Source organism: Acomys russatus, chromosome 10, assembly GCF_903995435.1.
Source record: "Acomys russatus chromosome 10, mAcoRus1.1, whole genome shotgun sequence".
NCBI classification, from domain to species: Eukaryota; Metazoa; Chordata; class Mammalia; order Rodentia; family Muridae; genus Acomys; species Acomys russatus.
Window position 1 is genome coordinate 11,947,578 of NC_067146.1, and position 24,426 is coordinate 11,972,003.

General features: G+C 41.9%; 1 protein-coding gene and 1 pseudogene across 1 annotated transcript; both read left to right on the plus strand.

Moving 5' to 3' along the window:
* Positions 1-4: 4 nt before the first annotated feature.
* Positions 5-23,269, plus strand: Tmem209 (transmembrane protein 209). The gene is made up of 14 exons (XM_051151783.1): positions 5-219; positions 390-448; positions 2,063-2,194; positions 2,818-3,059; positions 3,607-3,808; positions 7,963-8,138; positions 8,621-8,692; positions 10,507-10,603; positions 12,817-12,942; positions 14,849-14,946; positions 16,889-17,003; positions 17,086-17,183; positions 19,216-19,289; positions 22,512-23,269. Exons 1-14 carry the CDS (start codon positions 83-85, stop codon positions 22,564-22,566), a joined length of 1,683 nt encoding a protein of 560 aa, XP_051007740.1. The 5' UTR covers positions 5-82; the 3' UTR covers positions 22,567-23,269.
* Positions 16,076-16,176, plus strand: LOC127194973 (uncharacterized; annotated as a pseudogene).
* Positions 23,270-24,426: the final 1,157 nt, after the last annotated feature.

Consider the following 24,426-nt stretch of genomic DNA (forward strand, 5'->3'; position numbering starts at 1 on the left):
TACTTTACAAAAGACACTTGTGATTTCTTAAGACTGGTTTCTTTTAATATCAAGCTGTTTTGGCTTTTATGTTTTTGAATAGATGCAAGGAGACATAAGCCCCAGTGCTTCCCTTATTGACAGAACCATCAAGATGAGAAAAGAAACAGAAACTAGGAAAGTGGTTTTAGCCTGGGGACTCCTAAATGTATCCATGGCTGGAATGATATATACTGAAATGTAAGTTAATCAGCCTGAAAGTGAACATTTAACCATCATTGGCTGGTACTGTGGCTTTTTGTTTTGGTTTTCATGCTGGGGATGGATGGGTTTTTTGTTTTGTTTTGTTGTGGTTTTTTTTGTTTGTTTGTTTTCTTTAATAACTGAAAAGCCCTTTCTAATCTTTTCAGGACTGGAAAGTTAATTAGTACATATTATAATGTGACATACTGGCCCCTCTGGTATATTGGTAAGTAAATTTCACTGTAATCTACATTTACTACAAATGCAAACTTGCCTTTAGGCTTAATTGGCTTAGTATTCATTCTTTCATTCAGACAAATACTGTTTGTCTGTTTCCCAAAACCATGACTACAAGCCAGGCTCAGTGGTGGACACCTGTAATCCCAGCACTCAGGAGGCAGAGGCAGGTGGATCCAGGCTAGCCTGGTCTATAAAGAGAGTCCAGGACAGCCAGGCTACCCAGAGAAAGCCTGTCTCCAAAAAAAAACCAGGCGGTAGTAGCACTCGCCTTTAATCCCAGTACTCAGGAGGCAGAGGCAGGCAGATCACTGTAAGTTTGAAGCTAGCCTGGTCTACAGAGTTAGTCCAGGTCAGCCAAGGCTACACAGAGAAACCCTGTCTCAAAAAAAAAAAAAAAGCATGACAGAGCAGAGAAGGAATAAGGTAAACTTTCATGGCAAGAACATTTTAGTAGGAGGCTGAGTCAGCTTGATTACTTAAAGTCTGAGACCAGCCTGGGATGAATTGCAGAATCTTGTCTCAAAAATAATTAATTAATTAACTAATTAATTAAAAAAAGAAGCCAGGTATAGCAGTGCCCATTTAGTACCTGGACTTGAGTCAGATGTGGAGGCCAGCCCTGTGTAGGAGACCTTGTCTCTAAACAAGTAAGCAAAGCCAATAAATGGTACAGCCTTGGGCAGTCAGGAGGCCTGGCGAGGAAAGGAAAGCCTGACGGTGATAAGATTTACACTTGCTGAGCCAAGCGTGGTGGGGCTGTACTCCCAGCACTCGGGAGACAGAGGTAGGTGGATCGCTATGAGTTCAAGGCTAGCCTGGTCTACAAAGGGAGTCCAGGACAGCCAAGGCTACACAGAGAGACACTGTCTCGAAAAACCAATAAATAAATAAATAAAAATAAACCTCACTAGTAAATGCTCTGCACCCACCACTTAGACTAAGTGCTGTCTGTTGTGAGGAATAAGAAACTAGTTTTTAACTGTTTGTTTGTTTGTTTGTTTTTCAAGACAGGGTTTCTCGGTGTAGCCTTGTCTGTCCTAGACTTACTTTGTAGACCAGGCTGGCCTCAAATTCACAGCAATCCACCTGCTCCTGCCTCCCAATTGCTGGGATTAAAGACGTGTACCACCACACCCAGCTTAGTTTTTAACTTTTGGTGTTATTTTGCTAAAAGTATGAAGAGTTTTAGTTTTTGTTTTAAATTCCCCAACCAGTTGCTGGAAATGGAACCAAGACCATTCTACTTTTTAAAATAATAAATTGGAGCTGGAGGGGTGACTTAGGGGTTAAGGCGCGCCACCAGGCATTGTGACCTGAATTTGATCCCCAAAACTGACATGGTGAAAGGAGAGAAGCAATTTACACAAGTTGTCCTCTGACCTCTACATGACTCCCCAATTAATAAAAAGATTTTTCCCCCGTTTTGGTTTTTCAAGACAGGGTTTCTCTATGCAGCCCTGGCTTTCCTGGACTTTGTAGACCAGGCTGGCCTCGAACTCACAGCAATCCACCTGCCTCTGCCGCTGGGATTAAAGGCATGCACCACCTCGCCTGGCTTAAAAAGAATATTTTTAATGATAATAAGTTTTTTTTTTCCTAGAACTTGCCCTCGCATCGCTCTTCAGTCTTAATGCCTTGTTTGATTTTTGGAGATACTTCAAATATACCGTAGCACCCACAAGTCTGGTGGTTAGCCCTGGACAGCAAGCACTGTTAGGCTTGAAGACCGCTGGTAAGAGGTGGCGGAGACCTGGACACACAGCACATGGGACACGACATGGCACAGTAGTTCACTTTCTTAGTTTTCCTTTCTCATGGACTCCGAAGTAGAAGGTCATCTTTTATGTAAAACCCATATATAGGAAATTGTTGTTTTTATTGTTCTTTCTGCAACTTGAGTGGGATATCAGGTAACTCTGTGGAAATATGTTTTCCTGTTGGAACACTGTGGAAATGATAAACAATTCATTGGTTGTAATTGTGTAATCATGCTTCATGTAATTTTATAGTCAAAGCCTTCTGTTATTTACTTATTTATATTTTTAAAACTTAACTACATGCTTAAAATCAATCAATCTGTCTGTCTTTCTGTCTGGTGTCTCTATGTAGCCCTTGGCTCAATATGTAGACCAGGTTGGCCTTGAATTCAGATTCACCTGCCTCTGCCTCCCAAGGGTTGGGATTAACAGCCTGTACCACCACACCAGCCCTGAATCTGCTATCATCATTTTATTTATACTCAAGAGGCTGAGGCAGGAAGAGCTGAAGGTCAAGGATAGCCTGATTCACATAGCAAGACCTAATTGTTTTAATTTAAGTATATATTGTGTGTAATTAATTTTCTTTCCCTTCTAGTTGTTCAGACCACCCCTCCCCGTGATCTGGCAGCCAGCCAGATCCCTCCCTCTCCACCTTCCCCTTCCATTCAAGGTCAGAGTGTGTTAAGTTACAGCCCATCTCGGTCACCCAGTGCCAGCCCCAAGTTTGCCACCAGCTGTATGGCTGGGTACAGCCCTCAGCTGCAAGGTCTGTCTTCAGGTGGCAGTGGCTCCTACAGCCCCGCTGTGACTTACTCGCCTGCCAGCGCTTATACTAAGGTAACGACTCTTTGTTTGGCCAGTGGTGCTACTGTAGAATTGGGAGTTGCAGTAAACTAATCATCCAGCAAGTCTATATTATGCGTTTGGCTGGTGAGGAAACTGAGGGACACTTGGTGGTCCGAGTCACTCAGTAAGAGCCAGAACAGAAACCAGGTTCCTGCTATCACTCAGTCAGAAGTTCTTTAAACAACATTTTCCCCCAGACACGGTTTCTCTGTGTAGCCTTGGCTGTCCTGAACTGGCATTATAGACCAGGCTGGCTTCGAACTAACAGAGATCTGCCTGCCTCTGCCTCCTAGAGTGTTAAGATTACAGGTGTGTGCCACCAAGTCTAGCTGCCTTATAAGATAGGTAGGGTCTCACTCATGTAGCCAAGCTGGCCTCAAATTGTCCAGGTAGCAGAGGCTGGTCTTGAACTCAGTCCTCTTGCCTCTATTTTCTGAGTGCCAGGATTTCAGAGATAGCTTGCATGTGTTACTTTTTAAAAATTAAACATATTTGCATTTCAGCTGAAAGCACAATCCCGTTCTTTGCTTTTGTGTAGTTGGCAAGCTTCAGTCTGTCCCCTTCTTCTCCATACCCCACCACTGTTGGCCCAGTGGAGAGCAGCGGGCTGAGATCTCGGTACCGCTCTTCGCCCACGGTCTACAACTCACCCACGGACAAAGAGGACTACATGACAGACCTGAGGACTTTGGACTCTTTCCTTAGAAGTGAGGAAGAGAAACAGCAGAGAGTGAAGCTGGGTACGATTATTTAATTTACATTTCATATACGTATTTTGGTATCACTTCACATAATCCTTAAACTAATAGTAAAACTAAGCTGACCTGAGCAGTCTTGACTCTTTCTCTGCTGTAAGGTTCATACAAGCTAGGATGTCCCCAAATTGTGCGTGCGCGTGTTTTGACTCACTGTGTAGCAAGCTTATTCAAGTGATAGCTCTTTCCCAGTCTTGGTCGAGGACTGGTGTCCAGGCTAGGTTGGGGAAAGCAGTATTGCCCTTAAAGGTGCTACTGGTTTGGAGAGGATTTGTTGTTGTTTTGTTCTTAAATAACATTTTAAAGTTTGTCTCCTAATAATTCCTTGAAGCCTCTAGTTTACCTAGGGAAACAGTGTTAGCAAGTCTTAATCTATTTGAAGTGGATTTGATTATTACAAAGTCAATTATTTGAAACCAAATTAGGTTATTGAACTGAGTAATGATTTCCCCGCAGGAAACTTCCAGAGTGAGCACGTTCGGTGCGAAAGCTGGCCATGGTGAGGAAGCCAGGCTGCTGCACCATGGCGCTTTGTGTGCTTGAAATCTCTCTAGGGGTTTTTAATTTAATTCTGCCTGCAAGTGCCACAAATGTCAAAGAAACAAATCAATATCATCTTGTTACTTTTTTCTGTTTTGAAAATTTGAAACATTTGAGGTGTGCCCACCATTCTAGAGCAGAGCAAAGACCAGCTTGTACATGTCTTTATGGTTCTCAGGTGTGCTCCGTTGCTTTTTTGTCTTTCCTCTCACATTTAGAAGTATTGCGGTCAGGGTTTGTAAGTTATGGCTGTTGCTTTTCGTTGTCAAACCTGACAAGATCTTCATTTCCTCCTAAGTTAATTGTGCTGCGATTAGAGATCTGATCTATATATTAATGTTTGTGGTTCTCTTTCTGTGTGGGGAAGGCTTTCTAATCTCAGACTTGCTCGGAGGCTCCATGGTTACTTCTGTATAAATGGTTCTGGCATATTAAAAAGAACATGTACTCTAAATTCTGGCACCCCTCTCTCTTTCTCTCTTTCTCTCTCTCTCTGCCTGGTAGTCTTTGCCTGTTTCTATACATTTAGCCACTCTGCTGTGTTCTTGGGCTTTAGGTTATTTAAGTATTCTGCATAAATTAATAAATGAATTTTTAAAACAAACATACTCTCAGGCTATGTAAATAGCCTGTTATAAATTTTAATGCTGCTTTTAACATTAATTTAAAATTCTTTTCAAAATTATCGCTTTGTTCTCATGGGGATTTTTTTTTTTTTTTTTTTTTTTTTTAATCTTTGTGTTCCTGAGATAGAATCAGGCTATCAAACTCAGGGTGGCTTGGAATCCATTATATCACCTGGGCAATCTTCTTCACCTACAGTGTTCCTGACCCGTCTCTTGAGTGCTAGGATTATAAGCCTGTCTATATGGGGACTTTGTAATTGTATCATTCGATCTATACTTCCTCCCCATTGGGGTGAGGGGGTCATGTGTGTCCGTATGTTTGTGTTGTGAGGTCAGCCTCAATTGTCCTTCCGTGGGTGCTCTTCACAGTATGGTTTTTGCCATGAGATCTCTCACTGGCCTGAAACATGGCAATTAAGTTAAGCTGGCACAGAGATCCACTTACCTCAGCTTCCCTGGTACTGGTACCAGATTTATTTATTTTTGGCTGGGTTGATGGTACACGCCTTTAATCTCAGCATCCCAGAGGTAGAGGCAGACAGATCTCTATGAGTTACAGGCCAGTCTGTTCTATATAGTGAGTCCAGGACAGCTACGGTTGCAAAGTGAGATCCTGTCGAAGAAGAAGAGGAGGAGGAGGAGGAGGAGAAATGCTGTCTGTCTTGTATTCTGGATGTCTTCCTTTGAGCATTGTCTTATCCATCTGTGCCCCGTCTTTCCCATCATTCCTTCCCTCTCACTTTCTAGGTCCACAAACGATATAGCTGTGCCTTGTGCTCTCCCTGGCTGGCTCTGCAGTCGCCCTGGCTTCTTTCAGAGGGGAATGGTATTGAGAAGTTAATTCCTGAGCACAAATTATACCACTGTTACTTAAGTATCATAGTTTAGATTCTTCTAACATTCAGCAAATAATTCATATTGATAATTCCAATTCCATATTCACAACTCTCCAGGAGTAAGAAGCTAGATGCTCATTTACACCGAGTCACTTAAAAACGAGTTGTGGTCCTTTTCCCTCAATAGTTCACGTGTCTTCTGAGAACAGGTCATTTCTTTTTTCTTTTTTCTTTTTTTTTTAGGTTTTTTGAGACAGAGTTTCTCTATGTAACAGTCCTGGCTGTCCTGGACTTGCTTTTGTAGACCAGGCTGGCCTCGAACTTAGCAATCCCCCTGCTCTACCTCCCAAGTGCTGAGATTAAAGGCCTGGGCCACCACACCTGGCTTCTCAAAATGAATTTCTTAATTGCAATACTGCCCTTTGAACTCCATTTCTCTGCCCATTACAGTGTGGTCAGCCTACAACTGCCCAGGGGCAGGGGTGAGGGGCAGAGGCGGGTGATGAGAAACAGACTTCTCGGGAAACAGCTTGTATAATTGGGGGGGGGGGACAAAGGCTGTTTAAACCTTTGGGGCATGGGAAGGGGCTTTTAGGGTGCGTGTACATCATTGGCCAGGGCCAAGGTGCTGGGAATGCCTTATTTGCATAAATAGAAATTCCAGGTGCTTGCTGGACAAGACTTTATAAGGAAAGAGGAAGTTTAAGTTGTAGCCTAACCACCAGGCTCCTTGACCACCTCAAGGGTGGCAGAGGTGGGGGCCACAAGACCACTGCACTGGCACGTGCGGCCCCCGGCAGGGAGGGAGCAGTCCTATTTCTGTTGGTCTCAAGACAATTTTCAGGGTTTAGACACACTTTGACCTCACTCTTGCTCCGATCAGCTTCCCAGCCTCAATAATACCACTGTAACTCATACACAGTAATACAGTTGATCCAGTGATAACCTTTAGAACTTACTTTTTTCTTTTACTGATATAGGCCACTAAATTTAGTTGCACTTTAACCTAGAGAGAGAGAGAGAGAGAGTGTGTGTGTTTGTGTGTGTGTGTGTGTGTGTGTGTGTGTGTGTGTGTGTGTGTGTGTGTTTTAAAGCTATCAGACTCTTATGAAAATTGGATTTGCCCAGTTTTGCCATCATTAGATCAAGTGTTTACTGGTAGCTTAGTTGCACGTGTCTGTGTATTAGATCAGGAGATGCACGGTCATGGGTCTCTGCTGATAGAGAATTGCATCGCTTGGTCACGGTGATTGCAAACAGGTTCTCCCATAGTAGTTCCCTCTGACTTCCTGCTTCCAGCCACCCTTCTCGCAGCAATCCACCAGAGAGAGAGCTTGCCCACATGGATTGATGCAAAGACAGCTGCACGTGGACACGTACTTGTGTGCTGTTCCACTTTTACTGATCTAGCACTCTTCTCTAAAGAACAGTCTTGTTTGCCTCTCGGCCGGTTGTTTTTAGTCACTTTGGACTCTAAAGTGAAGCTTTTCTCAAATACGCTTGATTTTTTTTTTTTTTAAAGAGTATCTTGTTTTAGTTTTGTTTTCAATTCTTTTTTCCTACCTTAATGATATTAAACCTACTTCCTCAAAGTTGGTCCAACAGTTCAATTATCTATTCTTGGAGACTAAATAAATACCTACACATTTACAATGTAGACTTTTATGTTGGTGTCTCCTTTGGTAGTAACTTGTATGATTTTTCAGCTTTATCAGTTGAACACACTGGATGGAGACTCTGAAAGAATAAGCTCTTCATAAGTATAGTCATTACTGAGAATGTGTCTGTTCTGTGCATTACATGCTAGCAGAAGAGAAAGCATTCTTGCCCCAAAGGAACTCATCTTCTCTTGGGGAATGAAGATTAGTGTCCTCGAGTGTGAAGAGAACTCCCAAATGGAGGCTTGTTAATTTTTAACCCAAGGAACCAGTGATCTCCAAAGAGAAGACAGTGTTGAGAGCCAGGGGACACACTTCTAGGGTTTTTCTTCTGACTCCTTGCATGTGGGGGTGGGGAGTTGTCCTCTGACTCCATGAGTATTGCAGGGCTTGCCTAGTTCCTAGGTAGTCAGTATCTCTGAGTTACTGCTACATAAAAAGTTGCTATGAGGACAACAACTGTTTCCATTCAATTGCAGGGAGCCCAGATCCCACCTCTCCTTCCACCAGCCCTACCTTCTGGAATTACAGTCGCTCTGTGGGGGATTATGCACAAACCTTAAAGAAATTTCAGTATCAGCTTGCCTGTAGGTCTCAGGCTCCGTGTGCTAACAAAGATGAAGCTGATCTCAGTTCTAAGCAAGCTGCAGAAGAGGTAAAGGAACAATAAAAAGGATTTACTATATTATGACTTCAGATTGCTAGAAAATGTTGGTTGGTTGTTTTCTGTTGTTGTTTTGTTGGGTTTTTTGGGGGAGGGGTTGGGTTTTTTTGTTTTGTTTTTGTTTTTGTTTTTTTGAGACAGTGTTTCTTTGTGTAGCCTTGGCTGTCCTAGACCAGACTGGCCTTGAATTTAAAACAATCATCCTGCCTCTGCCTCTGCTTCCCTGAGTGCTGGGATTAAAGGCATGTGCTTTTGCTAGTCTGTACTTCATTCATTTAATATAATATATGGGTTTTATATTCTTATTTTGTACAAAAACATACACAAACCCCACCAACATAAGGAATATTGAAGTTAAATTTGTGCATAAAAAACAACTCTGACTTAGTAATAAGAAAATTACTAATTGCTAATTAAGTGGATACTAGTGTTTCTGAAGGGTCTTTTTTTTTTTTTTTTTTTTTTTTTGACAGGTCTGGGCAAGAGTAACTATGAATAGACAGCTTCTTGATCACATGGATTCATGGACAGCCAAATTTAGAAATGTAAGTTGTGGGCTAGAGAAATTGCTCAGCAGTTAAGAGCACTGGTTCATCTTCCAGAGGACCAGATTCAATTCCCAGCAGCCACATGGTGACTCAGACCACTTATGACTCTAGTCTGAGGAGGTTGGATGCCCTTTTCTGACCTCCATGGGCACCAGACACACATACATGCATGCTGGCATACATACATACATACATACATGCACACACAAATAAAGGAACAATATGTTTTTAAGGTCTTCCCATTTTATTTCCCAAAAAGATTTTCTGTCAGTATATTATATACCTACAGTTGTTCAGGGAGACAAGACGATGGTCCACAGAGAATACTCATGTGTTTGACACTGTTTAGAATATACGTGCAATTTCTTCATTGCCTAGAAAAGACTCCTCAACTCTTCCAGACAGAGATGGTGGGTTCTTGGGTTTTCTTTCTTTCTTTCATTCATTCATTCTTTCTTTCATGCGTGTGGGGGGGTTTTGAGACACAGCGTATCCCTGGCTGTCCTGAAACTCTCTTTGTAGACCAGGCTGGCCTTGAACTCACAGTGATCCACCTGCCTCTGCAAGTGCTGGGATTAAAGGCGTGCACCACCATGCTCAGCTTGCATGTTAACTCTTAACAGGCTTTCAGGGGCTGTAGAAATGGGTCAGTGGCTGTGAACAAGTATGCTCTTGGAGAGGACCCAATTCTGGTTCCCAGAACCCATGTCAGACAGCTCATAGTCAACTGTAACTGCAGCCCAGGGGTTCCAGTGCCAGTGCGTGCGCACACAATTAAAAATGAAATAATATATATAAAAAAGAAGGGCTTTTAAAAACTTCTTATAAGGAATTGTGGAATTCTTTTTTTGTTTTGTTTTGTTTTATTTTCGAGACAGGGTGTCTCTGTGTATCCTTGGCTGTCCTGGACTCACTTTGTAGACCAGGCTGGCCTCGAACTCTCAGCAATCCACCTCCTCTGCCTCCCAAGTGCTGGGATTAAAAGTGTGTGCCACCACGCCTAGCTGAATTGTGGAATTCTTATTAGGAATTTCATGTGAGCCATTTTTCCTCCTTTCAAGTTAAACAGAAGCTTAGGAACAGTAGTAGTCAAAGTCACTGCAAACACAGAACAGTAGCATGCTGCCGGAGATTCTCCCTGTGCAGCCTCTGCAAACCCCCAGATTTAAAGAAACTCCCAATCTTTACAGAAAGGTAACACTGTAACATTTACAAACTGGTTTTAAGTAAAGCTGTCTCTTTCTGCAGTTAGGGGATGGACAAGCCCACAGTGAGTCAATCAGTTGCCTTAGTTTGAAAACTGCTTTACTGATTATAAACCAGTGTAAGTGGAAAGGGAATATGTGAGTCATTACCTCTAGATGTGTAGACTGGAAATTACGTTTTCTTCAGCCAAGAGTAACAATCATAGAATGTGTTTTGTTCTGTTTGGAGACAGGGTCTTACGATGATGTATCTCCAGCTGAGGTGGTACTTGAGATATGTAGGCCAAGTGACCGTTATAAGCATGACCCACTGTGCTCATCTTGAAAACAGGAAATTTAGGGGAGAGGGGAAAATAACATCTAACTGAAAATTTAACATTTTCTTCAAATAAAAAGCCTATCTGACTTAAGAAAGTAACTTGATTTATGCTTGGTAGCATACCTGCTCTCAGCATCATTGTTGCTGCTTGCATTCTCTTTCACTGTGTTTTATGATTCTGTTAATAAAGTGTAAGACAAAAAAATTACCTGAGAAAAGGGAAAAAGTGGTTTGGGAACTGCTTTAGAATAATAACTGCAGGAGAGCTGTTCTTCATTCCTTCCTAGTGGATCAATGAGACAATATTGGTGCCACTTGTGCACGAGATTGAGTCTGTCAGCACTCAAATGAGACGGATGGGGTGTCCAGAGCTGCAGATCGGAGGTATGTGAAGCCGAGCGTGGCCATTGCTTAAGTGGGAGACATCTTGTAGGGGGCTGTTGAGCATCTTTTGTTGGCTTTAGGTGAAGAAAATGTTTGTAATTGCTTTTTAAATGGAACAGCTCCATTTGAGGTATACTTAACCTACTATACAGTTTGCCTCATGAAAGTAGAGAGTGCAAAGGTTTGGCTTGAACCTAGGCTAGTTTTACATTTCATGCCCCACACCCTTGAGCAGGCTCCTTTCCATGCACTCCCTCCGGCCTGTGTCTGCTCTGTGTCAGTAGACAGGCCTGTTTGGGCTATTTCATGTTGGTGACATCACTCAATTTGTAGTTCTTTGTGACTTTCACTTGGCATAATGTTTTCAAGTTTCATCCATGTGCTTTATCTTTTTTTATGCCCAACTAATACTCAAATGCATCATTTGCATTTTATTTACCTGTTAATCAGTTGATTGGCATTTGGATTGTTTCCTATAAATAATATTGCTGTAAATACAGTTTTTAATATACATTTCCTTCAAAAAGCTTATGCCAGTTCACACTCTTGTTTCTATACCCTTGGAAAATTTCGTCTAATACCAGGCACTTGCTTATATGCTTAGGCTGTCTTTTTTCCTCTTAATTTCTTTCCATGATTATCTTTCATAATCTGAAAGAAATCACCTTCATAAATCTACTTATCTGGATATAATGGGCAACCTTTAATACACCTTTTTTTTTTAATTAATTTATTCTTGTTACATCTCAATGTTTATCCCATCCCTTATATCCTCCCATTCTTCCCTCCCCCCATTTTCCCATTATTCCCCTCCCCTATGACTGTTCCTGAGGGGGGTTACCTCCCCCTGTATATGCTCATAGGGTATCAAGTCTCTTCTTGGCAACCTGCTGTCCTTCCTCTGAGTGCCACCAGGTCTCCCCCTCCAGGGGACATGTAATACACCTTTTTTAAAGCTCTGGTATATCTTTTATACCTGTAACATTTTCTATATATTAGTTTTGCCAAAATGAATTTGGATCCTTTTTTAAAAAAAATATTTATTTATTTATTTATTTATTTATTATGTATATAGTGCTCTGGCTGCATATACACCTGTAGGCTGGAAGAGGGCATCATATCATATTACAGATGGTTGTGAACCACCATGTGGTTGCTGGGAATTGAACTCAGGACATTTGGAAGAGCAGGCTGTGCTCTTAACCACTGAGCGATCTCTGCAGCCCTGGATCCTTTTTTAAAAGAGGTGTTTGTCTGTCTGTCTCTGTCTCTGTCTCTCTCTCTCTGTCTCTCTCTCTCTCTCTCTCTCTCTCTCTGTGTGTGTGTGTGTGTGTGTAAGAGAGAGAATCTAGCTGCCTTGCGTGAAATGTTACAAACTACATACTGCAACTGCATCTTAAGTTATTTCTGGGTTAGAAAGATGGCTCAGTAGTTCAGACCTCACATAGTGCTCTAACAGAGGGCCTGAGTTCAGTTCCAGCATTCAACCAACCACCAGTATATCCAGCTCCAGACCTCACACCTCTGGTCTCCATGGGTGCTGTACTTGGGTGCACATTACGCACAGAAATATGCCTGGTTAAAAATAAGTTAAAAAACAAAAAACCAAGGGAGCTAGAAAGATGGTTAAAAGCACTGACTGCTCTTCCAGAGGACCCAGGCTCAATTCCTATTACGTACATGGCAATCACAACCAAATGTAACTCCAGGTCCAGAGGACCTGACATCTTCTTCCGGCTTTTACAGGCACCAGGTATATATGTGCACAGATATGCATATAGGCAAGATGTCCATGTACATAAAATAAAAGCACATCTTTACATTATAAAATAAATCCTTCTTTAAAACTAGTAGTCACTGCTTTCCTTTATTCTCTCAGTAAGTATTAAGTGGCTCCAATAAGTGTGTATATTTCTGTAGTGCTGTGGTGCAGCACTGCAGAAACTGACTAGAGCCCCTGCCTCTGCTGAGCTTTCTCTCCAGCAAAGGTAGAAGAAAATAATTAGTCCTAGGACAGAAAAACAGTGTAGGAATAGTTCCTCATCCTCATGCTGGGGCGGTGAAGCCTGAGCTAGAGTGCTAAGGAAGATATCACCGATGTGTGTATGCCCTGGGAGGCAGGGGGAGCCAGCTGTTTGAAAACAGGCCAGGGGAAACTCTGAAGCTGGTTGAGTCTCTGTGATGAGTAATCTGTGCTCTTTGTGTTTTAACAGAGGCGAGTGTTACCAGCTTGAAACAAGCCGCCCTGGTCAAAGCTCCTCTCATTCCAACCCTGAATGCAATTGTGCAGTATTTAGACCTAACACCAAATCAGGAGTACTTGTTTGAAAGAATCAAAGGTAACTTGATTTGAAGAGGAAAAAATGAAAGCTCTTTTGCAACATTAGGATTTTTTAAATGAAGGATAACAAGGAAAAACATATTTTGAAAAAAGTGAAAATGTAATTATGGTCTTATATTTTATAAGGATATATTTAAGTGTGGGTTAATTAAGGCTTATACTTGGACAACTTCTCAGTCCTCTATTTGACATGCTAAGAACTGTCAAAAGACTATCTTTGAAGATTTTAATTATTTTATTCTGTGTAAGAAACTCCAATAGGAGTTAAATAGGCCAGATTCATTTTCTACTCCTAAAACTACCAAAAACTAGGTGCCATTGTGATAGTGTTTGTAATATCAGTATGCTAATATGATTCTTGTAATTTTTGTAATTTCTATTTAATTTGTGGTTTCTGTTACATGCTTAGGATTTGGGAGGAGCTGTGATCTGAGGAGACGGCCCTGGAATCAGGACGTTTAACCTCTCCAGCCTGGCCGTGCGCTCTCCTCATTACACCTCTCTACTTAGAGAACAGTTCGTGAAATCGGAGTTACTTTTCATTTGGGCAGACTGTAAAATGTTTCTTTATTAAAGCAAGTTTTAAAAATAGTATTTCAGTATTCAAACTTTTCATGCATTTTAGCTGGAAAGTATTGCAGTCTGTGTTACTTCCTGCTGCTTGAATTCCAATTTAAGAATAAGTATGCTTTCATAACGTTGTAGAAATCTGTCACACAAGGAGAATTTCAGGCAGACACAGTACACTAGATGGAACTCAGTGACAGAGCGCTTGCCTGGATTGCATGTTCCATGCCCCTATCTACCTCAAAAAAGAGAAAAGAACAAAACAAAACAACACAATCTTCTTACAGACGTCACCAACTAGTTCAAAACATCTCTGCTCAGGCCACCCCTGCACTGTTAATGCCCCCGCTGCTTTCTTCCTCTGTTTCATTGGAAGCAAGTCCTATGTTTCGTAGTCATCGGAGCCATTTTGTAAAGTTCCTTCATTGGATGATCTTTCAACTGTCAGTTCATCTGTCATTTTTTCTTTTGGTTTTCCAAGACAAGGTTTCTCTGTGTAGCCCTGGCTGTCCTAGAAGTCACTTTGTAGACCAGACTGGCCTCGAACTCACAGAGATCCACCTGCCTCTGCCTCCCTAGTGCTAGGACTAAAGGCGTGCACCACCATGCCCAGCTTCTTTTTAATGGTTAGCAAGGTATTTGTTGAAAGAGCTAGAATGTTGTCCTATAGAGTTGAGTTTTCTGAATAGATCCATGGTATAGTTTATATAACTCTGTTCTCTTATAGTTTATACAACTCTGTTCTCTATATTTCTATAGATTTAGGTTCAAATATTTTGGTGGTTGACTTTGTTGATAGTACTTGTACATCAAGTTGAAAATTGTATATGAGGTATCATCAAAATACAGTGAAAGTCATGCACCTTGAATGGACACATGTTTCACCATGTTTGACTCTGTGCGTATACACATTTCTATAAATTGCATTGTAGACAGTATTACTTTTCAGTTTTGTTGAGTACATGGCTTTACATGTTCAGTGCAGTTCTTACACATTAAAAAAATAATATGTCAATACCAGGTGGTGGTGGCGCACGCCTTTAATCCCAACACTTAGGAGGCAGAGGCAGGCAGATCTCTGTGAGTTTGAGGCCAGCCTGGTCTACAAAGTAAGTTCAGGACAGCCAAGGCTACACAGAGAGACCCTGTCTCGGAAAAAAAAAAAGTCAGCAGCTCATATAAGACTGACTGTGCAGTGATTAAAGGATCCAGGGCACAGTCTTAATCCTTACCTGATTCTTTACCATGGTGGTTAACTTTTGTATCTTACGTTTCTTTCTTGCTTTGTTTATTTATTCTTTGTCTTCAGTGTTTTAATTTTTACTTTTGTCACACAGAACTTTCTCAGGGGGGCTGCATGAGTTCATTCCGATGGAGCAGAGGAGGGGACTTCAAAGGACGCAAGTGGGATACAGACCTGCCCACCGACTCTGCTGTAAGGCCTTAAGGCTTTCTGGGGTTTGTGGTGTTCCACCCCACCCCCAGGTTTCTCTGAGGCTTTGGCTGTCAGGGACTTACTTTCCCTGAACTCACAGAGATCCGCCTATGACACATTTGTTTATATATTTGTTTTTTGGTCTTTCTAGACAGGGTTTCTCTGCATAGCCTTGGCTGTCCTGGACTCCCTTTTGTAGACTATACTGGCCTCGAACTCACAGGGATCCGCCTGCCTCTACTTCCCAAGTGCTGGGATTATAGACGTATGCCACCTTGCCTAGTGACATGTTCTTTCTTATGTGGGGCTATTACTTTAGGAAAGATTGCTATTATCATAATTTAGCAAATCAAACAGCATTAGGGTTTGTGTTTTTGAAAATTGCGACGCTGTTTTTGGTTTGGTTTTTCGAGACAGGATTTCTCTTTGTAGCCTTAGCTGTCCTGGACTTGCTTTGTAGACCAGGCTGGCCTTGATCTTACAGTGATCCACCTGCCTCTGCCTCCCTGAGTGCTGAGATAACAGGCGTGCACCACCGTGCCTGGCTCTGAAATTTTTGGGGGCAGTTTTTGTGTTAACTGTTTATGTGAAAATTAATTTTTAATGTTGTTATTCAAATTGAGAATTGAGTGTATGCAGTTTTTCTTAGCTTTGTTGGCAACTGTATGGATGCAAATTTTCTGTTTAACAGAAAATAAGGAGCCAGGTAGGCCTATGATCCCAACTACTCAAAAAGCTGAGGCAGAGGATTGCAATTCAGGGGTTACCTGAAGTGCTACAGAGTGAGATGAAGGCCAGCCTGAAGAACTTATTGAGACCTTATGTCAGAATAAAGAAGGGCCGAGTGTACAGACCTGTGACGAAACGTCTGCCAGTATGAGAGACTACGGGTACAGACACACACATACACACAAGGGTGGGGAGGAATGTCTGCAAAAATGAGCCGGCCATGGTGGCGCACGCCTTTAATCCTAGCACTTGGAAGGCAGAGGCAGGCAGATCAATATGAGTTCAAGGCCAGCCTGGTCTACAGAGTGAGTCCAGGACAGCCAAAGCTACATAGAGAGACCCTGTCTCGAAAAACCAAAAAAAAAAAAAAGGAAAATTTTGCTTTAGGAGGTCAAGTTGAGTGCTCACTCCAGCAGCACATATACTAAAATTGGAACAATACAGAGAAGACTAGTGATGTGAGAGGACGACATGCAAATTTGTAAAGCATTCCATATTAAAAAGCAAAGAAGTCAGCTTGACGGGTTGGAGAAATTGCTCAGAGGTTAAATACTGGCTGTTCTAACGGTTCTGAGTTCAATTCCTAGCGACCATGTGGTGGCTCACAACCATGACCTAGTGCCCCCCCCCCTTTTTTTTTTTTAGATGCCCGGCCTCTTCCAATTTCTCTTTATTTATTCTATTTTTATTTTATTTTATTTTTTATTTGTTTGTTTTGGTTTTCTAAGTCAGGGTTTCTCTGTGAATACTTGGCTGTCCTGTATTCTCTTTGGAGACCAGGCTGATCTCAAACTCACAGTGATCTGCCTGCCTCTGCCTCCCAACCAACTTCTTCTTTAAAAAGAAAAGATCAAGTTGATAGGATGGCAAATATACTTTTCAATTTTGAATGAATCTTTTTTTTTTTCCAACACAGGTTTCTCCACATAGCCTAGGCTGTCCTGGAACTCACTTTGTAGACCAGGCTGGCCTCGAACTCACAAAGACCCTCCTGCCTCTGCCTCCCCAGTGCTGGGCAGGTGCTTTATGCACTGGGCACACACTAGCTCTGGACTGAATTGTTTGAAATAGAAGCTTACTTCATCAACATACCAAATTCTTTTGTGTTTTAAGTAATTTTTTTATCTTTATACAAAATAATTTTTATAAGTACACATCTTTCCAAAGAGCCAGGCTGCTCGGCTGACTTTGCACGGTTGTTTGTCGTCTGCAGATCATCGTGCACGTGCTATGCACCTACCTGGACTCCAGGCTGCCTCCACACCCTAAGTACCCAGATGGGAAGACATTCACCTCTCAGCACTTTGTTCAAACGCCCAATAAACCAGGTACTAACGCCTAAAAGGGCATGTTGAATTGTCACCTGAAATTTATGAATTAGTTTTTTAGCATGTCATATTTTCTTTACAGATATTACGAATGAAAATGTGTTTTGTATTTATCAAAGTGCTATCAACCCTCCACATTATGAGCTAATCTACCAGCGACATGTCTACAATCTTCCAAAGGTATTTCTTTCTTTTCGGTTCTCAGGGTTTAACTCAGGACCTCATGCATGCTGAGCAGGTGCTCTGCCACTGAGCTATATCCCTAGCCCCAAAGGACTTGCTACTAGCCAATGTCAGGATGCCATGTTAGCTGGGCATGGTAGTGCACACCTGTAATCACAGCACTCAGGAGGCAGAGGCAGGCAGATCTCTGTGAGTTCGAGGCCAGCTTGGTCTACAAAGAGAATCCAGGACAGCCAAGGCTATGCAGAGAAACCTCGTCTCAAAAAAAAAAAAAAGAGTCTGTTCATTTTTTTTCAAAGCTGGGTCTCACTTAGTAACCAGGCCTGGCCTAAAGTTTGCTGTAATTCTCCTGCACCGGCTTCTCAAGTGCTGTGATTACTCATGTGAGACAACACACATGCCTGGGATCACAGTTGTAGACTAGTATGTTTTAACTCTGAGGGTTTGTGTTCTTTGTATTATGAACGCAGTGGTATTTAGTTTGGGAAAGGAAAGGAAAGCATTCATCGTGACACTGCCACAACTAATGGTTCCTCAGGTTGTCTTCTGGAAAGCTTCATTTGGAGCTTTCTGTTTTGTTCTGTTGTGGTTTCTGTTTTGTTTGAGACATGGTGTCACTGTCTAGCTGTGGTTGTCCTGGAACAATCAGAACAGCTGTAGACCAGGCTGGCCCAACTTCAAAAGGTCCTCCTGCTTCTGCCTTGTGAGTGGTAGGACCAAAGATGTGCACCACTACTCCCAGATTTTTGTTTTTGTTTTTAAGATTGAAGTCAGCTGGGCGTGGGTGGCTAAAAAGTTACCCTGCCAGTCCAATGTCCGTGCAGGCATTTTATTGTTGCAAAGAAGCTTTACAGGTGATCTTTGCAGTTTTGTTTTGTTTTCTTACCATCTTTACTGAGAATTTCACATTGACTGCAGGTTCTTTTTGTTGGTTTCTGGTTTGCAGAGGTAGACACAGCATGACAGCACAGGGTCTTATCAAGTAGCCCAGCCGGTCTCAGGTGTTCAGTCCTGCCTCAGTGTCCCGAATGCTAGGATTATAGGCAGGCTCCTCTATACACAGCTACTGGCTATAATTATACTCTGAGTTCCCTGTCTCCCCAGCAGAGAGGGGACTCTCTCTTCTTTTGAGCCATTGAGGTTCCTGGGGCTACCCATGCCAAGTCTTTGTTTTTGTATGAAGAAAAATACTATCTTGTAAAAATTCATACACCTGAAGTAAAAAAAAAAGAAAAATCAATAGAGGGATTTTACAGCCATTGCTTGCATGTCATAGTTGAATTTCAGAGCTGGCAAATGTTGCCCAGTTGTCGCTTACAAATAAAGTCATTTAACATGTTCTTTATATGCTAAAGGCACACTGTGGTGGTTTGGTTTTGTTTTGTTTTTAGGTTTGGGGGTTTTTATTTGTTTGTACAAGGTTTCTCTGTGTAGCCTTGGCTATCCTGGAACGCACTCCGTAGACCAGGCTGGCCTCTAACTGAGAGAGCCCTTAGAGATCCGCCTGCCTCTGCCTCCCAAGTGCTGAGATTAAAGGCGTGTGCTGTAACCGCTCAGCTTGTTTTGAAGATAACTAAAAGCTATGTGAGTCCTAACACTCTTGTTTCTGTGCTCTCCTGGGCCACAGGACATCTTCCCATCATCGTCAGAAAAACTTTTCTTCCAAGCTTCACTGGTTGGTTCTGAACACGTGAGACCCCACCCCAGCCTGTCAGCTTTCTGTTCATATTTCAAATCTGTTTGTCATTCTTGCATTTAGGCGTTGCACTTAAGGCCTGCCTCTCCAGTCAGGTTAGAGGCCTCTCTGTGTCTGCTCTATAATCAGCTCCACGATCCAGGATCCTCTCTGTCTTGGCACAGTACTCCACTTGTTAGCAAAGTGTAGGCATTGTATATTGAATGAGTAAAACTTTGAGTTATGTAAAACTCTAAACCGGTGGGGTGCAAACTGGTAAGATCTGAATTTGCCTACATGACTGAATCTTTTTAGTTTAACTCTTACTGGTTTTCTGTTTTTTCTTAATTCTAGGGAAGAAATAATATGTTCCATACACTGTTGATGTTCCTCTACATCATAAAGACCAAAGAGTCAGGAATGCTTGGGTAAGCATTTATGACTTTAAAGTTAAGTACTTAATTCCATTATACTTTTTCTTCCTGTGTTACAATTCTGCAGAAAGCAGCACATATTCCAAAAGAGTTGTGGACAGAATTCTAGATCGGTTTCGAGTGCGTCAGTGATTGAGAACCACCATTTCCCTGTTGGTAAAGGCAGCTGAATGACATCAGGCTGGCTTTACAGTTATGTTCCCTGGAGGAACACCCTGAAACAGGATGAAAATCAGACTCCTGCCACTTGAAAATAGAAAGGAAAACTTGGAGTGCTTTCCAAGCCATTCCATTTTAGACACAAAGCCTTTCACAAAGTCATTGTGCTTCCAAAGGGCCTAGTCTGTACCCTTTCCAAAATATTGCTAATTGGGATGAAAAATAGTCTGTTGAAGTTGTTTATGAATTCAGTAATGAGGCTCACAGTGTTTACAAATGCAAAATTGCTGTATTGTCATGTTGATGATTCAGTGCTTCAGTGTTTCAAATACTGTTTGAAATAAGTGGACCATTCCCGAGGCTGAGAAAATCTGGTAATGTATGATTTGGGGGTCTGAAAACTTAGCTGCTGGGGTCCAGCTGTCACAGCCAGGAACTACAGCTACTGGCATGTCGAGGGAAGTGCGCGGTGCGGAGGCCGCCTGTGGCCGGCTGCACTCCACCGGCGTGCTCTGTGAAAGAGGGTTTAGACGTGCCGTTCATAATTTGGAGATTAGACATGTCCCAGAACGTGCTGCCCAGGCAGCCCCGCACGTGTGCCGTTAAATGCTTAGAGCGTGGCTTGTCTGAAGGAGACACTGACGGGCAAGATAAGGATTAGAGTTCACCAAAAGAAGTAAAGTGACCTGCTTATATGCGTTGTGACTGCTTACACACCAAATACTGTTTTGGGTGTCTCCTGGAAATATGAAGTGTGTATGTGTGTGTGTACACGCGCGTGTGTGGCATCGTTCTGTATATCCTGTGGAAAACATTGTCTGAGTGAAAGCAAAGCTCTTTTTCTAAATTTATTTATTATGTGTAAAAGACTAAAGCAGATGTGAACACAGTCATAAACAGAAACATTTATTCCTTGCTGCTTTTTTTAGCATTTATTTTTCAATTGCAAAAATAATACATGCTCAATATAGAAGTATTAATATTTAAATGGCATAACAGTGCACACCAGCAAATGAAAATACCTTTCTGCTCAGCCACTCCATCCACCTCCAACAAGGTGTCCAGTGTCAGGTTTTCAATATCCAGACTGCTTTGAGGAATGAGTTTGTATCTTTCATGTTGTTTAGAAATGAGTTACATCCAAACTTACTGCTCTTTGAGCTGACTTTTAATTTTGTAGTGTGTTTTAAGCATTTGTCAGTAATTGTGTGTGTGTGTGTACGTACATTTTAAAAAAAGATTTCCAGTAAAGTTTCATTATAAGTGCATGTATGCATATATAGAAAGGAAACGCAATCATCAGCTCTTGGAAGGCAGAGGCAGGTGGATCTCTGTGAGTTCGAGGCCAGCCTGGTCTACAAAGTGAGTCCAGGACAGCCAGGGCTACACAGAGAAACCCTGTCTTGAAAAAAACAAAACCAAAATAAATAAATAAATAAATATTTGATTTGTAATCCTTTACTTAGTGTTTCTAAAAGGCTGGGGTATTTTTTGTGGCTTATGGCTCTGGTTGCCTTTTCAGAAGTCCCTGGCTCAATACCTAGCACCCCCATGGTGGTTTACAAGTGTCTAACTCCAGTTCCAGGGGATTAGGCATGCAGATAGTACACATGATATGCAGGCACAACACTCAAACACAGAAATTTTACATTAAAAAAAATATTTAAACCGGGCATGGTGACACACACCTTTAATCCCAGCACTCAGGAGGCAGAGTCAGGCAGATCACTGTGAATTTGAGGCCAGCCTGGTTTACAAAGTGAGTCCAGGACAGCCAGGGATACACAGAGAAACCCTGTCTCGAAAAACAAAAAAATAAAATAAATAAATAAATATTTGATTTCTAGTTCTTAGTGTTTCTAAAAGGCTGGGATGTTTTTTGTGGTTTGCTGTTGTTTTGGTTTGTTTTCTGGTTTGGGGGTTTGTTTTGTTTTTTAGGTTTTTTTGAGAAGGTTTCTCTGTCTGACTCTGGCTGTTTGGAACTCACTCTGTAGACCAGACAAAACAAACAAAAACTTATCATCCTATAACTTAGGGTATGAATGACTTTTTAAAAGCCTGGAGCTAACAGTTGATGGCTTTTGGAGCCACACCTCACAGCCCTCTAGCGCATCCGCCTTGGCATTGCAGGTGTCTGACGTGGTGCTGTGGCTCTGCAGCCCCTTCTCGTCCCCTTATTCAATACAGTCACATTATTCTGGAATATATTTGTCTTTGTGTCATAGTTTAAGCGTGGCATGGTTTAGGATGTATGACTAATGCACAGACTTACAGAATGGCCCCTATAGCTCATGTGTTTGAATACTCGGTTGCCAGCTGGTGAAACTTTTTAGAGAGGTTTGGATGTGACCTACTGGAGGTGGTGTGCAGCTGAGGGCCAAGGCTACCTGCTTGCCGCCATGCTCCCTACGTGCTTATGGACTCTTAGCTCTCTGAAGTGCTTTCTTTTATAAGTTGCCCTAGTCAGGGTATCTTTTTCAGTTATTATTATTTTGAGACAGGGTTTCTCTGTGTAACAGCTGGTTGTCCTGGAACTCACTCTAGAGACCAGGCTGGCCTCACAGAGATGCACCTGTGGATCTGCCTCTGGAATGCTGGGATTAAAGGCGTATGCTACTACGCCCAGCATTAGTTATGTTATCTTACCATAGCAATAGGGAAGTAATTAAGACATCAAGAAATCCCTAATAATCAGTAAATTTCTAATTCAAGCCGAGGCCTGACATTGCTATATTCTCTATTTTAAAAATTGGTTGGCACTGTAATATTACTAAATATTTTTGCTATCTCTCTCTCCTTGATGTAGCTCTTCAAGTCTACTGAAAAATTAATCTTTAGCACCCCATAAACCTGTTTATTCTAAACATAGGTTTTAAGCAGTTACTAAAGTAGACACCGTTACTTGCCTCCCATTGAGCTGTATGACAGGCTGTGCTGCTGAGTCACCTCAGCTGTCACCAGTTGGACACGTGTCTCTCCTATTGTTGGTTTTATTAGAATCAGACCATAGATGCTTGGGGAAGCAATTCTACTCAAACCGTTTTTCTTTCTTTGTAGGAGAGTTAATCTTGGCCTATCTGGTGTGAATATTTTATGGATTTTTGGAGAGTAGTCCTTCACTGAATTCCACACATTGGGACTTCGGATATAATCAGCCTGGAAGAAGTTGAAGCTAAGCATCTCCTCCGAAGCGCCTCTCCTGAAATAAGATGCCTGTTCTGCATGTTCTGCAGGCTTGTTCCATTTAACAGGAACCGAGCTGTTGGGAAGCTTCTTAGGACTCTAACAAAGCCTGCATCTTGTACTCCTCAAAACAGTAGTTACATTGGATGACTCCAAACCTGCAGTCCTGGAGTGTGAAGTCGTGCAGTCCCCTGCAAGGGTGCCGCTCCATTGTAGTCCCAGTGAGAGCCAACACCTCAGTCTTTACTCCCAGAAAACTGTTGCTCAGTGTTGGTAGCAGTGTAAGTGCTCAAAATGAACCTTGCTAGTTTTCTTTGTTGTATCTCTATATTTCCCCAGTGTTCTACAAGTCAGCCTAAAGCTGAAAGGAAATTAGTTTCTAAGTGATGTAGTAATTAATCCTGCTGAGCCATCTCCCCAGCCCCCTATTGGTTTTTTTAATATTAAAAGAGATTTGATAATATTGGCATCTTGAAAGGTCAATGCTTGCATTAAATTTAGCTGATAAAATTAAACTTTTGGGTTTTAGTTAAATGTCTAAGGACATTAAGAAAACTGTTCACTGCTTTCATTAGCACAGGTGTGTGTGTGTGTGTGTGTGTGTGTGTGTGTGTGTGTGTGTGTGTGTGTGTGTGTGTGTGTGTGTGTGTGTGTGTGTGTGTGTTGGCGCTGCCATGTGCTCTGGGGCCTGTATATCATCAGCAAGCATTCAGCCGTTCCCAATGATCCACCATCCTATCTCTACTGCTTAGGTAGTGTATAGAGAGAGTATTGGCTCTCCAGCTTTTCTTCCTCTATGTATATGAAGTAATTAGTAGTCACAGTTTTTTGGTGGGGGTGTTTCTAAGACAGAGTCTCTTTGTGTAGGCCTGGCTGTTCTGGGCTCGCTTTGTAGACCAGGCTGGCCTCAAACTCAAAGAAATCTGCCTGCCAGAGTTCTGAGATTAAAGGTTTGCACCACCACGCCAGCTTAGTGGTACATTTTTAATGGACGTGTCGTTAAAGATTGCTTCCGTTGCCTGTAAGTAAACAGGTGGTCTGTGCATCCCATTTTGTATGGTTTGATATTTTTCTTGATAAAGTTGACCCTGATTTTAAAAGCTCATGTCCAAAAGGAGGGCACTATCACTTAGCTTAGCTGCTCTTGATACGTGTTAACTTGTTACCCTTAAAGGAAAATATCCCTTAAACATAAGGATACGTTAACATTTAAATCTGATTTTGAGAGATATTAAAGGTGCCTTGGAACCAGTTGCTGTGCTGTTAAGGTATACAACTGCATAAACCATACTAAAAGCACTAGAGAATCTGAACAGTGCCCAAGACACCACCAGCCTTGTCTTTTATTTGTAACCATAAAAAATACAATATAGTAAATATATTTAAAAAGAAAAGTTGTTTGTCTACATACTTAGTCTGGGTTTCTATAGAGTTCCTATAGCAACTTCCATACAAGTGTTTAAGCGAGCTGTACTTAATACTACCTTTTATTTAAACAGAGTTGGTGGGATATGCCAGGAACCTCAGCCCCTCATGAGGCTGGGGTGGGAGGATCATTAATTAGTTCAAAACCAAAGGGGGCTGGAGAGGTGTCTCATAAGCTAAGAGCACTGACTGTTCTTCCAAAGGACCCGGGTTCAATTCCCAGCACTCACATGGCAGCTCACAACTGTCTGTAACTCCAAGATCTGACATCCTCTTATAGACATACATTCAAGCAAAACACCAATGCACATAAAATAAAAATAAATTATTAAAAAAAGACCAAAGTAAGCCAGGCATGATGGCA

What these genes read in the sequence shown, in the direction of transcription:
- Tmem209 (XM_051151783.1), top strand. Translation starts at nt 83, where the DNA reads ATGCAAGGAGACATAAGCCCCAGTGCTTCCCTTATTGACAGAACCATC. An exon ending in GGAATGATATATACTGAAAT is followed by an intron (nt 220 to 389) that starts GTAAGTTAATCA and finishes TAATCTTTTCAG; the next exon opens with GACTGGAAAGTTAATTAGTA. An exon ending in CTTGTTTGAAAGAATCAAAG is followed by an intron (nt 12,943 to 14,848) that starts GTAACTTGATTT and finishes TTTGTCACACAG; the next exon opens with AACTTTCTCAGGGGGGCTGC.